Genomic DNA, 17,353 nt, shown 5'->3' with positions numbered 1-17,353 from the left:
TTAAGCACATCTGACCATCAAGTTGGATAAAAAGTAATAAAAATAGCTTTTTCATTATGTATGGTGTATAAGGTAATAATAAAAGCACCTTTGAGTTGACTTTAAAAAATTTTAACGAATAATATGTAGTAAGTTCAACAGATTTCAGAAAATATATTAAATAAAATATTTAATAACTAGCAAAAATCTACTAGATATTAGGCTATAAATTTCTATGGACATAATACGTAGTGTATTTCTTTCATTTCTTATCTAGCTTGTGCAATTATTAAATTCTGTATTGAAGTATAGCAAATTTAAAACGACAATAAAATACTCTAATTTCTGTATGAAATCTGGTAGAATGCAAATTTTATGCGTAAGACCAGACCCTGCAAAAATGTCAAAAAGTAACTAAATTTTCATCAATGTTATGAACATTTAAAGCCTTAAGGTCAATTTTCCCTTCAAAATATATAAAAAAAATTACTAAATTCACATAATGATGTGAATTTAGGGCCTTGTATTTTAAATTTATTTTCAAAATGCATTAAATTTGTATTAATTAGCATTTTATAAGAAAAACTTGCAGGTTATTTTGGGCATAAAATCTTGGAAATATAATTCAAATATAGTCAGTGAATATTATGAGGGAACTCTCCAAAAGTGTAATTATGATACAAATTCATCATTGCATTATTTTGTATTTTATTTAATAGATTATTAAGTTAATGTCTGAATTAAAATTTTACATTTTGCAACAGTATGGACATTGGAAAATGTTTCTTTAGCTTGTATTAATTAAAACAATTATTTACTTTTATTTTCTACCTTCTTACAAAACGTTATAAGATCCCACAAAAAACAAGCTTCGCTTGTAAAAAAAGGCGGCAAGTACATTAATCGTCTAGCATGAATAATATAGTAAAGTAAAATATTCGAATTAAAAAAATGAGTGAAATCCAAATGTTAAGCAAGTATATATTTTTACTGTAGCAAAAGTTAAAATTTCTAAAAAATAATAGTAATACAACAAAGTTACTTGCCGGACCCATAAAGTTCATACCTAAGTGGCTATCTTACAACACAAGCGTTGCTTCTCATAATTTCAAAATGTGGCTATTTAATGCCATTGCATACAACGGACCTGGCAAGTAACTTTGTTGTATTACTATTATTTTTTAGAAATTTTAACTTTTGCTACAGTGAAAATATATACTTGCCTAGCATTTGGATTTCACTCATTTTTTTAATTCGAATATTTTATTTTATTATATTATTCATGCTAGACGATTAATGTACTTGCCGCCTTTTTTTACAAGCGAAGCTTGTTTTTTGTGGGATATTTAGCAAAAGAGAAAATTATTTTACAAAAATTATACAAAACAGGTGAAAATAATGAGAGCAAGATTTTAATAAACTGAAAAGTGTCTTACCTGAGGCGGAAGCGGACATCCCGGGAGTGTTCCTTCTTGACCGGAAGATAAAGCCATTTCATTTTGCTCGACTACAACCGCTGCCCTCAGATAGCCGTTATTACTCTCAGTCTTCATTCTCATTTCTTGTATGTTTCTAAAACTTCATATTCTTTCCTGCTCTTGCACACCCAAAAAAATAACTATTTCCTATTTTTACTTAATTACACAATTTTGTCTCTTATTCGTTACTTAACATATAAATAAATCTACTCCGTCAAACACATAAAAGGCAATGTCTTTACTCTCCAATCGTGTGTATTTTCTTCTATTATTTATATTACAAACCAGATAAATTGTCGAGTTTCTATAATTATTTACAATTTTTAAATTTTTGTTAAGAACGAAAACACAGTTATCATTCATTAGAAAAAACTTTGCTTCAATTAATACTAGATTTACGGACTGAGCCAATTTGATTCATTCAAAGGTATTTCAAAATCATAATTTATATGTAAAAAATGTTTTCAATAAATTTTTTAATAATAAATCTTTCATTTAATTTAAAGTAGAACTAATTTCTATATATAAAACTTCAATTTTCGTATATTATTCAAATTATCTCACTTTGGTAAAAATAGGTCTAATCAACGTCCGTAAATCTAGTATTAATTTATTAATTTAAAAACACGATTTACACATTTTCTTCCTTATTTATCTTTTATGTCGTAAGAATATCTATGCCATAATTTTCATCAGAAACAATGTCTTACACTTCCTACTTGTGTATGTCTTTTCTTCCCTCATTTATACAGGGTGAGGCACTTAAGCCGCCCCAGAATACGAATGCCGAAAGAGGTGTATCTCTTTAACTATAACAGATATTCAATTTTTCCATAGGACATTTTCGAAGCCTCTTGTTATTTGCTTTCAGAAAGGTTCTATGCAAAAATTGAATATCTTTTATAGGTGAAGAGATACGCGCCTTTCTGCATCCATATTCTGGGGCGGCTTAAGTGCCTCACCCTGTATATATCGAACTTCGACGAGACTCCGCAATTATTTACGACTGTTAAACTTTAGCTATATAAGCAAAAAGAGAACTGTCATATTCAACAGAAAAAAAACTTTAACTGCAACTACAATTATAGGTTTTAACTGCAAATTTATCGATTAATTTATTAATTTAAATGCATGGTTTACACATTTCATTCCTTATTTGTTTCTCCCACTTGTAAGAAAATCTAACTCTTGTCCGCCTAATTCATAAAGAAAACAATTCCTTCAATCACCAACCGTATGTTTCCTCCTGATTTATACTAAATTTCAACTAATATCTAGAATTATTTACGGCTATTAAACTTTAGCTGCAAAAAAGAAAGAGTTGTCACTCAACAGGAAAAACTTGAACTTAAACTGCAGTTACATATATGCTTTTTCAATGTCGTCGAATATTTTAACAACACGCAATGCAAATCTTTTCTTTGCTCTTTTTTCCTCTGGTTCTATAAAAAATTTCCAAACATTATCGAAAATCCATCAGTTAAGTCACGGTAAGCCAGCGTGTTGTGCGACCGGGCACACTTTTTTCCGTTTTTTATTCTCTGAAAAAGAAAGAAAAGATTTCACGTATATCGAAGGGCTATAATAAACCGAGGTTAATTTAATTAGAACAGCCGTATAACTTTGCGTAAAAACTTGGTTTAATGAAATTTTCAACGAAACTTTTTATGAACTCGTCACAGTCAAAAGCTTGCAGAACAGTTGAATTTCGTTGATAATAGACAGAATAAGGACAATTTAAATCTTTTATCATAATAATATAATACATAAGATCCAAGGGACATCCTAAATATATCAAACAAACGTCTGGATGTACTTAGAATGTTCTTAGAATATTTTTTAAATGTTTGTTTTATTAAAAGGTATGTAGACTGTTTTGTTAAAAAAAATATAAATATAATAGTATAAATTTATTATTGATATTAGACGCGCGGAGAAACTTGTCACAGGAAAAATTTGCGCGGGGAAGAGAGAGAGAGAGAGACCAACGCTTTTAGCGCTGGAACGTGGATGAAAGTAGACGGATAAAACACGAATAAGCCGAATAAACGTCGCAAACGGCGAAACTGGTAAGTATAGTAGTGGAGGAGGAAATCTCCCCTTCTTAGTGGATTTGTTTACATCAATAAAAGGGGTGGTGGGGTGGGAGGAGAGATGCTGGTAGAGAGGAAAGTTGATCGGACTCGTCGAACTGGTGGACAAGAGGGAGAAAAATAAAACACTACACATTCACGCCACGGCAATATCCTCTCCACTTCGTTCTAATTTATCCTACTGGCTGCTCGGCTACCCCATCCTTCACTATCAATTCTCCTTACACTGAAGCTTAAATAAAAATCAAATCTTTTTATATCTTAATTTTCTCACATTTTACCAACGGTGAAGCATGCTCTCTTTTCTTACCCTATTTTAAACAATATCTAAACTAACCATCTTCTATGTTTATTACTAATATATTATACCATAATACATGCATTGCTCGAGAGTTTTGGGTGTGGACTTGTATGCAGACACTTGGGTTACTCGATAATTAGGACGGTTTGAGAGAATGATCCTCGTCACGGAAAAGAATTATAACCTAACCCAGCATGTAACAATCTGCATGCTGCTATTGCTGCTGATTTTGGTACTGATCAGTGATTACACTGGCCGAGCCGAGTGCCGCCGTCGACTCAGCCACGAGTACGAGTCGAGAACCACGCTCGATAAATGCCTGCTGCAAAAGACAAAACTTGTGGTGATGTGACAGTGCAGGACACACGCGACGACGACGACATCTACACTACCGAAGGATCTCTACCACTCGCACAATCTCCTAATCCCATATAGTACTCCACACAACTTACGCTCATTACATTTGCCGCTATTAACTCTAATATTTTTCTCATTCTTTTCCTTTTCCATGACTCGCAATTACCTTCGTTGAATCAACTTAAAAATAATAATATAGCTGTTGCGCCCCTTTTTATAGTTTTATATACATATACTGCATCATAACTTCCGGCCCAGCATCCAATAAATTTTAGCAAAAGTCGCTTTTGGGATTTTTTAGTTTTTCAAATCCTATGTTAATATATTCTTTGTAATTTCTTCTTCTTGCGCATAACTATAATAATCCATTGATGCATTATTTTCTCACTTCATTCTATTTTAAATGCCTGTTCAAACCGAAAACCAAAGAATGGTCTTTATTCCTGTTCGTTTAATATTTAACAATTTTAAATTTAAACTTACAGAATATCATCGTGTTAGTCACTTTTTTTAACTCCTGACATTTCTTTTGTAATTTAAACTTATTCTTTCTCAATAAATTTTTTCTTTATTTTACATCGCATATCTATAATGGAAATACTTTTAAATGAAAACTGTAAAATAGAAAGATTTGAAATTGAAGCAATATTTTTTACCAAAAATTAAATGTAACTCATTTATTCTGATACCTGCAAACAAAGAGTATTAATAAAACATATTATAGTATATATTTATATGACTTATTTTTATATTGACATTTACATTCAACATATTTCGATAATATTTATTCTTGAGAAGAATTAAATAAAACCCTCTTTTTTAGTGGTAAAAGTTTTAGAGTTAAAATATGACAATTATATGAAATTAAAAGTGTTGTATTTTGTAGATTTAATAAAGTGCGCGTTTTAGTACGTATATATTTAATAAGTACTATATGTAAGTATATATATAAATTTAAGAATAAAAGTGTAACGGCTTACAAAAAATATGTTTCATGATTTTTATCTTAAATGAAGGAATGTGATTATAAGTGAATATCAGTTTGATTGTTGTGCGAAACAGTGCCCCAAGTTGGCTCGGAACCTGTGGTCAGAAAGGAAGGTCTTATTCTAGAGTAAAATATTCAAGGCAGAGGTAATAGGTAAAAGTGTTTTTTATTCAAATAAATAAAAAAAATATACAAACGTTTACAAAGTATTTTTATGTACAAGAAAAACCGCGATATTTACAATGGCGAAGACCTAGGGAACTTGCTGCCGTTAAATTCTAGGGAATTTCTTTTCGCAGAAGATTCCCTAGAACCCCAAGACTCAAAATTCCCCAGGAGGGAACGCGGACTTAGAAACTCCCTGACTGGACAATTTTTCCTAGGGTATTCCCTAGTAAAATCCCCAGCCACAGGAGGAAGCGAAGTCGGAGAGGTGGATTTAGGGAAGGGGAAGTCCCCTTACCCCTCAGCCCCCTTCTCCCAGAGCTATGGTGGCTCCGAGCCACCACAACCCCTAGGGTGAATCTACCCCTCCCACTACCCGACTCGTCGAGAGCCCTGGATTTGAGGGTCGGAACACTGGGTCCGAGGTAGTCCTCGGAGGCAGTGTGGAGGGGAAGGAGAGGGTCGACTTCTCCCGGGCAGTCCCCGGAGAAATTTCCCTTAGGAGGGAGGAAATGCCGCAGAGGGGTAGTCCCCTCTTGGTTGGCAGTGGGTGGTGGGTGATACTTACCAAAGTAGTCGACCCGTAGAGTTCGCCGGTGGAGGCGCTCGTTGGCTGGCCTGGTGGAGGCGTCAAAATTGCCGTGGAGGCGGTTGTGCCGAAAGGCTCAAAAAAGGTGCTGCGGTTGCTGCGGGTAGCAGCGGTCGAGCAATGCTGAGGTGCGATGGGTCCTTATCAAGGACCCATCTATATAATTACGCGACACTAATCTTGCCAGCGAGAGAGCTGCCGCGGGCGCTGGCCACCTAGTGGCCAAGCGCGCAAGTAGTGTCGCTTCGCGGCCGCGACGCGCCAGGGCCAGAAGACGCGCAAGCGCGCCGCGGAGAGAGAGACAGATAGAGCGGCTAGACGCTGTCGGTCTAGCCGTCTATTGTGAGCGCAATAGAGATGGGAGATATAACAGAGAAATGCGGAATCTACTTCGCAACATTTTCTGCTCCTCCCAATCTCGAACAAACTCCCCCCGTTGACGCGATGGCGTCAAAACAAGGAAGAAGAAAGTTAACTCAGTTTAATCACAAGTTTATTTACAAAAAAAAAAATAAAAATAAACGATATAAAACAGATAAGGACGAGACGACTATTTACATGGCTTCATTTGAAGTTTCGCGGAATTTAATTCCAGGGCCGGAGTCCACCGGAGTATAATTTTGCCCTGAGGGGCCCAGGCCTTCCATCTCCGAAGTTTGAGGGCCGAATAGAGCGGCACCTCGATCGTCTGCCCGAAGGCTCTGACAATAATTTTTTGCGCATTGCGCTCGATTTCCCTGGCGCTGGGATCGTCTAAGACTTTCCCAGCCCAGTTCGTCGAGGCAATGCGCTTCTGGGCGGCAACCACGGGCCTCCGACGTCGCGGGTTCGATGTTGGTTTCCGTGGCGTTGGTGGTGGTGGCTTCTCTTTTTGCCCCGCCGGGAGAACGTGGCCGAACAGCCGTAGAAATTCCGCTTCCTCCCGGGGGGCATGCAATTCGAGGACATCGTCCCCCTCGTCCTCGTACCCTACGCCCAAGAGGTGGGCCCACGGATAGTCCGCCATGATCAATCGCGCTGCACCAAAAAAGGCAAATGATGAGTACGAAGACTCAGTAAGTATCGTGGGAGTTTTGGAAGAAAAGACATAGCGGAGATCATAAAGTGTTCCTGAAGGTTTGGAACAGGAAACAGGACGACCTGAAGAGTCCCAGGACGCCCGAGAGAGGAGGTGGTAACCTGAAGAGTCCCAGGAAACCAGGAAAAGAAAGTTAAGCAACCTGAAGAGTCCCAGGAAGCTTGAGAAGGAGAGATGACAACCTGAAGAGTCCCAGGATGCCGGAAAGCAGGGTGAAGATAGACCCTGATAAGACCCAAAGTGAGGGCTAAGAGGGGAGTTTACAGAGTTGCGAGAGACTCCGTTGAATCTCTTTTCTCGCGGTTTTAAGGACAGCTACGCGAGCTACTCCGTCCACCCCAGCAACTAGTTTGAGAATCCGCCCCAAGGTCCACATACGGGGAGGATTGTTAGGTACTTTGACAAGCACCAAATCTCCTTCACCGAATTCCGAGTTAGAGTTCTGCCATTTCGGTCTATGTTGCAAAGTGTGTAAGTATTCGGAAGACCACTTCTTCCAAAAGGTCTCGGTGATTCGATTTACGGTTTGCCAACGGTTTCATGATGATTCTCGTAAATCCAAGGTGGATAATTCAGGTGGGGAATTTAACGCCCGTCCTGACAAAAAATGCCCCGGAGTGAGTACGTCCAACGACTCTGGATCATCATGTAACCGCGATATAGGTCGTGAATTTAGGCAGGCCTCAATCTTAGTCAGTAGTGTGGTCATTTCCTCGAAATTAGGCACGAAAACTCCGAGGGAGCGTTTCAGGTGGTGTTTCATACTTTTTACAGCACTTTCCCAAAGACCGCCCCAGTGGGGAGTAGCGACCGGAATGAATTTCCACTCGATTTCACGGATGGACTCGGTGGGTTGAGCGCGGGCGGCTTCTAAGGCACATCGGTAGGCGCGTTTTAGTTCCGCATCCGCTCCTTGAAAATTAAGGCCGTTGTCTGAGTACATAACGTCGGGTTTTCCACAACGAGAAATGAATCGAGACAGCGCAGCGAGGAAGGCCTCGGTATCCAATCGAGAAACGAGTTCCAAGTAAACAGCACGGGTAGATAGACATACGAACACTGCCACGTAACATTTCATGGATTTTGCGTTACGACCGTGATGCAATTTAACCAAGAAAGGCCCAGCATAGTCTACTCCGGTGTGTTCAAAAGTGAAGCTTCGCGAAACCCTAGCGGCAGGGAGTGATCCCATAAGCTGGTTACCGAGTTTAGCGCGTTCGCGAACACCCGTGACGCACTTGTGAACGCATGATTTTACTAGATTTCGCGCATTCACGACCCAAAACTTTTGTCGCAACGTGGACAAAGTTAGTTGGAGCCCCCCGTGAAGTGTATCTAGGTGCGTTTGCCTAATGAGTGTGGCCGTTAAGTGGCAATCCGGAAGAATAATGGGGTGTTTCATTTGTTCAGAAATTTCGGCGTTCCGAAGCCGCCCCCCTATTCTTAGGATTCCTTGTGAATCAATGACCGGATGTAAGGAAAGAAGCTTTGACCGCGACGGTATACGTAACCCATGATTCAAGGCTGAGATTTCGCTCGCGAAGTGCGTTCGTTGAACAACCTTTACCAAGGCTTCAATCGAACTGCGAATTTCCGTTGCAGACAGGAGGGAGTCCTCCCATTGGCCGTTTTTTCTGGTCCGCTGGACAAATCGAAGAACATAGGCCATAACTCGGACCAGTTTAGACCAAGACGAAAACTTATCAAAAAACCAACACTCAGTTGTGTCGAATTGAGCGGTTAACGCTACCTTCCGACTTTCTTCCGCGATTTCAAAGACCTGAACGGGATTTGCGGTGTGCTCACGGAGAAAAGCAGGCCCATGCCACCAAAGTGAGTCCTCTGATAACTGTTGAGCAATGGTTCCTCTTGAGCACAAGTCTGCAGGATTCAACTTAGTGGGTACATGATGCCAGCTGGCTTCCGATAAATGCGTTTGGATATATGAAACGCGATTAGCCACAAACGTCTTCCAATGCACAGGTTGCTTTGCTATCCAGGCTAAAGCGACTTGCGAATCCTAATAGCAACGAATCGCATCACAACTCCCGACCAAGCTTCCCTTGACGTGAACCAATAACTTGACTAGAAGGGCAGCTGCGACCAACTCCAGACGAGGGATTGAAGTGGTCTTGATCGGAGCGACCTTTGTTTTGGACATTACTAAATGTACCGAGAGTTTAGCGTCCTCATCAGTGAGGCGTTCATAAACGACTGCGCCGTACGCAAGTTCTGAGGCGTCACAAAATCCAATTAATTCGCGTTTTCCAGTAGTAAGTGATTGTCCAGTCCACCGTGGAATCCGTAAAGTCTGTAAGTCTCGGAGATGCTCATAGCACTTGAGCCATTTTGACTTAATAGGTTCAGGAATTTCTTCATCCCAAGAGAGTTTAAGCAACCAGGTGGATTGCATTAACTGCTTTAGAGTGATGATTATTGGAGAAATCCATCCCAATGGATCGAAGATCTTAGCATTCTCTGATAAGAGGATGCGTTTGGTTAGTACACCAATGTGTGAAGGAGAAACACGGAAGCGGAAGCTATCATCCCCGTGATCCCAATATATGCCCAAGACTTTACTTGATCTAGCAGGATCCTCAAAGAAAGAATGCAGCTCGGTAGGTTCAAGCGGGGAAGACCCCGGTTGATTGAATGCCCATTTGCTTAAGGAGAAGCCCCCTTTTGCCAGTAGAGCGATGAGTTGTTCCCTAACCGAACTAAGTTGCTGTAAGTCATGGGCCCCAAAAAGTATATCGTCTACATAAGTAGAATTTAACAACACATCCTGCGCGAGAGGGAAGTTAGCTCCGTCCGTGTAGCCTAATTCGCGCAAAACTCGCGAGGATAGGAAAGGTGCCGGTCCAGTACCGTAGGTCACCGTGTTGAGTTCGAAGGCCTGAAGCTCACCGGAATCAGACTTCCATAAAATGTTCTGATACTTGCGGTCCTCGAAACGCACAAGAATCTGTCTGAACATTTTAACAATGTCAGTGACGCCTACATATCGAAAGGAACGCCAATTCATTAGGATCCGCGTGATGTCCTGTTGGAGCTTGGGTCCAATGAATAACGTATCGTTAAGCGAGACGCCAGTAGAAGTTTTAGATGATGCGTTGAATACAACGCGAATCTTGGTCTTCTGATTCTCGGTCTTGAATACTGCATGATGAGGCAGGAAGACGCGAAAGTCAGAGTTCCTAGGAACAGGAGACATATGTCCCAACATAAGATACTCCTGTAAGAATTGAGAATAACTTTCAGCCTGTTCTGGAGAAGTATCCAATCGCCGAAGTATTCTTGATAAGGTTTTCTCTGCTACCCGAGAAGAAGAACCTAGATTATGCCTTTCGATGTCGGATCGAAAAGGTAAGGCAACGACAAAACGACCCGAAGGGGTGCGTGATACCGTATCCACAAAATGTTGTTCACAGAGGGAGTCCTCTGTGGACATGGGTTTGACCTCAGGAACTTCTTCCAGTTCCCAGAAGTCGCGAAGAGTGTTTTCGAAGTCAAAGCAATGATGAACCGTGTAACTATGAGAGCGACCAGCCTTGGATAAGACTCCGGCTACGATCCACCCGAAAATCGTCTGCTGAGCAAGTACTGAATGATCAGGACAACGAATGTACGGACCTTCTACCACCTCAGCAAGATAATCTGCACCAAGGAGCACATCAATTGGAACCTTGGTAGAAGCGAAAGTATCTGCGAGCTCAATTCCGTTTAGTGCTGGAATAGATGACGGAGAATAAGACGGAGGTAGATATGGAGTAATCTTTGATAAGATTATTGCGGTTACATCCAATGAAGCACCGGGTCGTTTGAGAGAATGAAGGGTAATCTGTGCCTCCGCTCGCACGGTTTGAACCGAATTCACTCCATGGATGGTAGCGTTGATACGTTGTCGCGGTACTCGTAACTGCTGAGCTAACTTTTCTGAGATAAAGGAAGTTTCTGAGCCCGGGTCAACTAAACTGCGGACTATAACACGAGAACCGTCATGAGCATCAATCCTGGCAGAGAACGTGGCCAATAGGACTGATCGTGTATCGGTAACGCTAAGATGCGTTGTAGAATGCGAGCTAGAGGGTTCAGGCTCGGAAGCGGAGTTTGTCGCAGGGGTAGTCCCCCGTGACTTGCTCCCCCCGGTGCCAGATTTGTCAAAATGCAACAACGTATGATGCATTTTACTACATTTCCTGCATCGTGACGAAGAAGAACAATTGGAGCAACTATGCCCTGGCCTCAGGCAGTTGATGCAGAGGTTCTGTGAAAATGCAAACTTTGATCGAGCCTGAGGGGTCAATGCAAGGTAGTCCTTGCACTGATACAAGAGATGGTTACTACCACAGTGAGCACAGCCGGTACTATTCACACTCGCAGCGTGTGACTTCAAGGATTTCCCCGATTCCTTTTTGGAAGTCTTAGGTTTGTTGCCTAATGATTGCAAAGAGTTAATGTGACGCGTTAGAAACTCCGAAAATTGAAGAAAGGTGGGATAATCCTTGCTGCTTCCCAGATACATCTCCCAGGCCAAGCGGAGGGTGTCATCCAGTTTGTTCTTCAGTGAATGAACAATGATGGGATCCCAATGATCGACGCCGTAACCCATAGTTTTGAGGGCGTTGAGAGCAACCGTGACGGAGTCCCTAACTTCCTTGAGAACTTTAAAATTGTCACCCCGAAGCGTGGGTACTTGCGAGATCTGGTGTAAGAACGTATCCGTGATCATTCGTCTGTCAGTATACCTAGCTACTAGAGTGTCCCATGCTATCTCATAGTTCTCGGAGGTGATCGCTAAAGATGTAATGACCGTAGCCGCTTCACCCTGCAAGCAAGATTTTAGATAGTGGAACTTGTCTCGCCCGGAGACATATGCCTTTTCATGAACAATGGAACTGAATGTTTCATAAAAGTTGTTCCATTCTAAATAATCCCCGGAAAACTTCGGCAAATCGATAATTGGAAGCCTAATGTGGTTTATTTCGCCTGAAGGCGCCGTGGGACCTGATGCTGGCATCACCTGATTGGAGCGAAGTTCATCTAAATGTCCTAGGATGTATTCTTCCGCGTCACTATGGGCATCAAGGGCCGCTTCATACCAGCTTTCGGTTACGTAATCCATTTTAGCTAATTCAGCCGGTTTAGTATGAGTAGTGATCTTAACGTGAGTTTTATGCAACACCTTAAGCCACTTCTCGACGGCCGCAAGCCTATCCTCCACGAAAGGGAGGGTGAAGTTGCGTACTCCACGTTTCTTAATGTTAACGACCAACCGAACGAATTCATCCCGAATCATGGGCACGTAATTGATCGCTTCTAGTAATTCCCCTGAGCTAGGCGTAGTCATCTTGAATCTCTATTCCAGAACAAACCACAATCTTAACCCAGTCAGAATCTCCAACTTAAAAACACTGATGCACTTCGAACGTTTTTTGCCGGAAATCCGGCTCGAAGGACCAAAAATTTGTGCGAAACAGTGCCCCAAGTTGGCTCCGAACCTGTGGTCAGAAAGGAAGGTCTTATTCTAGAGTAAAATATTCAAGGCAGAGGTAATAGGTAAAAGTGTTTGTTATTCAAATAAATAAAAAAAATATACAAACGTTTACAAAGTATTTTTATGTACAAGAAAAACCGCGATATTTACAATGGCGAAGACCTAGGGAATTTGCTGCCGTTAAATTCTAGGGAATTTCTTTTCGCAGAAGATTCCCTAGAACCCCAAGACTCAAAATTCCCCAGGAGGGAACGCGGACTTAGAAACTCCCTGACTGGACAATTATTCCTAGGGTATTCCCTAGTAAAATCCCCAGCCACGGGAGGAAGCGAAGTCGGAGAGGTGGATTTAGGGAAGGGGAAGTCCCCTTACCCCTCAGCCCCCTTCTCCCAGAGCTATGGTGGCTCCGAGCCACCCCAACCCCTAGGGTGAATCTACCCCTCCCACTACCCGACTCGTCGAGAGCCCTGGATTTGAGGGTCGGAACACTGGGTCCGAGGTAGTCCTCGGAGGCAGTGTGGAAGGGAAGGAGAGGGTGGACTTCTCCCGGGCAGTCCCCGGAGAAATTTCCCTTAGGAGGGAGGAAATGCCGCAGAGGGGTAGTCCCCTCTTGGTTGGCAGTGGGTGGTGGGTGATACTTACCAAAGTAGTCGACCCGTAGAGTTCGCCGGTGGAGGCGCTCGTTGGCTGGCCTGGTGGAGGCGTCAAAATTGCCGTGGAGGCGGTTGTGCCGAAAGGCTCAAAAAAGGTGCTGCGGTTGCTGCGGGTAGCAGCGGTCGAGCAATGCTGAGGTGCGATGGGTCCTTATCAAGGACCCATCTATATAATTACGCGACACTAATCTTGCCAGCGAGAGAGCTGCCGCGGGCGCTGGCCACCTAGTGGCCAAGCGCGCAAGTAGTGTCGCTTCGCGGCCGCGACGCGCCAGGGCCAGAAGACGCGCAAGCGCGCCGCGGAGAGAGAGACAGATAGAGCGGCTAGACGCTGTCGGTCTAGCCGTCTATTGTGAGCGCAATAGAGATGGGAGATATAACAGAGAAATGCGGAATCTACTTCGCAACATTTTTTGCTCCTCCCAATCTCGAACAATTGTATTTATTTGCGTAGGATACCTCAAAAGTTTTCCAAACAAAATATATCATATATTATAATTATTTCATAAAAAATATAGACACTTGAGAGAGAGACCCTGAAAAATACTGGCTTTATATGAAAAAAACAGATATATTTCGTCGTGAATCTGTCCTTGATGATGAATGACGATGCTGCTGCTGTCGATACATTTTGATGCATTCTGTTGCATTGATTACATGATCTAGAAACCAACAGGAACCAATGCTGAATATGCCAATAACTATATCCTGCAAGTAGAATAATAGTAAACAGGGTGTAACGAAACGACCGCCTTTTCTCGTAACTGGAGGTTCGGGGTGACAAACTCAGTGCACGTGTAAAATTTCGTTCGAATCGTTCAATAGGTTTAACAGTTATTTCTATTTAAAAATCACCCTTTTTCAGTCCTTTTCGAACGATTTTAACTGCATAATGGAAAGTGGAGAAAGTGAAAAACAATTGATGAGCACCCAGCTAGAATGTAAAAATTATCGATCGCGTGCGGTAATACTTTTGCTATTTAATTCTTTAATCTGGCTATTAGATTAATTTTAAAAATAACAAAATCCTTTATATTACAATTCCAATTCAATTCAGTACAAGCATCATTGACTGATTTGATGGAAAGAGGGAGTTGACGCAATGTAAAGGAAAGTATCAAAAGCTAAGATATCGCGCGAGCGCAATGATAACTTAATAGACAATGCATGAGGGCATTCTCTTTCTACTAACGAAGCTAAAGGGAATGATTCAAAATCAATACATTGATGAAGGAGAAAACTAAACTCACCCATTAAATGTTCTGCAAGTTCCTTTAAATCGAAGTTTTTGAAAAAGCTTCAAACTGGCTCCTCGATGATTTTTCCAGAAAGCTCACTATCACTGATTTTGCATTTTAACACTTGTGAATTTAAACAAATTAGGTATTAACCTACGTTTCTTCAAAACACTGGAGAATTTAACACTTTTGAACTGTTTGAAGTAGGGTGATTAAGAGTGGTCGAAACGAATTATTGATTATTCTATCTCTCTGTGTCTCTCTTTTCAGCCTACTTCAAACAGTTCAAAAAGTGTCAAATTAACCGGTGTTTTGAAGAAACGTAGGTTAACACCTAATTTGCTTAAATTCGCGAGTTCTTAAATGCAAAATCAATGATAGTGTGCATTCTGGAAATCATCGAGAAGCCAGTTTGAAGCTTTTTCAAAAACTTCGGTGTAAAGGAACTTGGAGAACAATAATGGGTAAGATTAATTTTTTCTATCATCAATGAAATGATTTTAAATAATTCTTTTTACCTTCGTTTGTAGAAAGAAAATGCCTTGATGTGTTTCCTATTAAATTATCAGTGCAGTCGCGTGACATTTTAATTTTTGATACTTTCCTTTTCATTCTATCTTCTCCCTCTTTCCATCAATTCAGTCAATGATACTTGTATTGAATTGATTTGGAATTGTAATGAAAAGGATTTTGCAATTTTTAAAATTAATCTAATAGCCAAATTAATGAAATAAATAGCAAATGTATTATCGCGCGCGATCGATAATTTTTACATTCTAGTGGGGTGTTCGTCAATTGTTTTTTCACTTTCTCCACTTTATTATGCACAGTTAAAGTCGTTCGAAAAGGACCGAAAAAGGGTGAGTTTTAAATGGAAATAACTTTTAAACCCCTTGAACGATTCGAACAAAATTTTACACGTGCATTTGGATGGTCACCCCGAACCTCCAGTTACGAGAAAAGGCGGTCGTTTCGTTACACCCTGTATACGTGTATATTAGGGTGACCGTTAAAAAATGAATTCGCGAATTTTTTTAATTCCACCCTTCAAATCGGTTCTATATAAAATAACAAACATTTCCACACCGAGAAAACCTTTTTTTTAAGGAAAAATGGTGCCTGTAAGCTCGATTTTTTTTGCATTTGATTAGCATTAGGATTTTCAGCAATTCCAGTTATAATTTTCTTATAGTTATATGACGCGTTTTAAAAATTGTACAATAATGGAAACTCACTCTACTGCTACATATATGTAAGGAACAAAATTTAAACTCATTTAATTTTACCCTGACTTGTTGCAATCTTTTAATAAACATGACGTTAAAAATCGGCGAGAAGAAAAATATTTATTTTGCCGAAATTCTCCAAATTTATATTATATTAAGGTCTCTCAACACACATACATTATGAAAAATATTGGTAATTAGGGTTTTGGGTGTTATATTTTTGAATTTCATTTGATTTCATTTACTTTGTATCTTTTTACTGAGAATAATGTACAAATATTACGTTAGAAAAAGGAAACAATTTTTGTCCAATAGAGCTTACGAAATCTTGATGATACTTCATTTATTTTCTTCGTATTTTGCTTATATCGAATATGAACAAAATTTGATCTTTTTACTAACCTTTTGATTGAATTTTTTAATTATTTATTCATTATTTAACTAACTTATTTTGTGACCGTAACAAAAAATTATTTAATATTGTCCGGACATTTTTGATGATTTATTCATTAATTTTTACAAAGAGTTGAATATATATAAAAGAAATTCAATATGAAACACCCAAAACCCTAATTACCAATATTTTTCATAATGTATGTGTATTGAGAGACCTTAATATAATTTAAATTTGGAGAATTTCGGCAACATAAATATTTTTCTTCTCGCCGATTTTTAACGTCATGTTTATTAAAAGATTGCAACAAGTCAGGGTAAAATTAAATGAGTTTAAATTTTTTTCCTTACATATATGTAGCAGTAGAGTGAGTTTCCATTATTGTACAATTTTTAAACCGCGTCATATAACTGTAAGAAAATTAGAACTGGAATTACTTAAAATCCTAATGCTAATCAAATGCTAAAAAATCGAGCTTACAGGCACCATTTTTCCTTAAAAAAGGGTTTCCGCGGTTGGAAAAAATTTGTTATTTTATTTAGAAGCGATTTGAGGGGTGGAATTAAAAAATTCCGCGAACTCCCTTTTTAACGGTCACTCTAGTGTATTTGTACACGTACGTGTTTTAGTAACAGAGTGAAAAAGTTATTCTGAAAGATAGAAAGAGAAAGTTTGTGAAAGAATGTGAAGGGGGGGGGCATGAAAGTAAAGAGAATGAAACTACTTGACTAGTTACTTAATTATGTTACTTTACTAGTAGAGTAGTAAGCACGCCTCCTACCCCGTGCAAAAATGCTCTAAACAATTATCTGACTATGGAAGTTTATTTTCAGAGATTAGATCCAAATCTCGTATCAGACTTATCGCAATGTCGCAACCTACGAAAAAAAATACTAGATCACCCTAGACTATCCGGATCTAGTGAGGGTACGGCGACAATTTGCAGAACGGTCTAGTAATTTTTGTGCTAAGAGGTTGGCAACAAACATGATATCACGAAAAATTCATAGATTGGAAACTAGAAGCTGAAGGTGCCATATTGTTTTAAGTATGTGTTAGTAATATGTGTAAATGAGGTGGGTTATGAGAGTGAACATGAATTTTGGAGTAAAATGATTAATTGCAAATCACAACAATTATAGATAAACAAAAATGGATCAGATAAGTTATTTTATTTTACAGTTTATATATCTATTATTATATAAAATGTAAGATTTAGGGCAAATTTCTTTGTTAAAAGATTTGTCAATTTTATGGGTACTCTAGTTAAGGATCACATAAAATAATTCTTTAGCTTAAAGGAACGATATATAAGCC

The 17,353-nt window shown here is 39.7% G+C and overlaps 2 protein-coding genes across 2 annotated transcripts in view; both read right to left on the bottom strand.

The window, feature by feature from the left end:
* Positions 1-1,532, bottom strand: part of LOC136777841 (neprilysin-1-like) — an 889,524-nt gene extending 887,992 nt beyond the window's left edge. The window contains exon 1 of the mRNA XM_066734432.1: positions 1,416-1,532. Coding sequence (XP_066590529.1) covers positions 1,416-1,532 — 117 coding nt within the window. The remainder of the gene's footprint in view (positions 1-1,415) is intronic.
* A 5,426-nt stretch (positions 1,533-6,958) lies between these two features.
* On the bottom strand, positions 6,959-16,324 carry LOC136777835 (uncharacterized). The gene is made up of 11 exons (XM_066734425.1): positions 16,320-16,324; positions 15,965-16,044; positions 15,888-15,901; positions 13,746-13,886; positions 11,785-11,973; positions 10,458-11,733; positions 10,030-10,343; positions 9,323-9,444; positions 7,308-7,483; positions 7,171-7,253; positions 6,959-7,129 (listed from the first exon to the last, which is right to left on the bottom strand). Exons 1-11 carry the CDS (start codon positions 16,322-16,324, stop codon positions 6,959-6,961), a joined length of 2,571 nt encoding a protein of 856 aa, XP_066590522.1.
* Between the last annotated feature and the right edge of the window lie 1,029 nt (positions 16,325-17,353).

The sequence above is a fragment of the Prorops nasuta genome, unplaced genomic scaffold (genome assembly GCF_024137725.1).
Source record: "Prorops nasuta isolate Cenicafe-Biocafe unplaced genomic scaffold, Cenicafe_Pnas_1.2 PNAS00012, whole genome shotgun sequence".
Lineage (NCBI taxonomy): Eukaryota > Metazoa > Arthropoda > Insecta > Hymenoptera > Bethylidae > Prorops > Prorops nasuta.
Note: the sequence above shows the minus strand (reverse complement) of the source record. Positions and strands in the feature narration are given on the sequence as shown.

What these genes read in the sequence shown, in the direction of transcription:
- LOC136777835 (XM_066734425.1), bottom strand. An exon ending in ATTCACGACGAAATATATCT is followed by an intron (nt 11,974 to 13,745) that starts GTTTTTTTCATA and finishes GATTTGCCGAAG; the next exon opens with TTTTCCGGGGATTATTTAGA. An exon ending in GAGAAAAGAGATTCAACGGA is followed by an intron (nt 7,254 to 7,307) that starts GTCTCTCGCAAC and finishes GGGTCTTATCAG; the next exon opens with GGTCTATCTTCACCCTGCTT.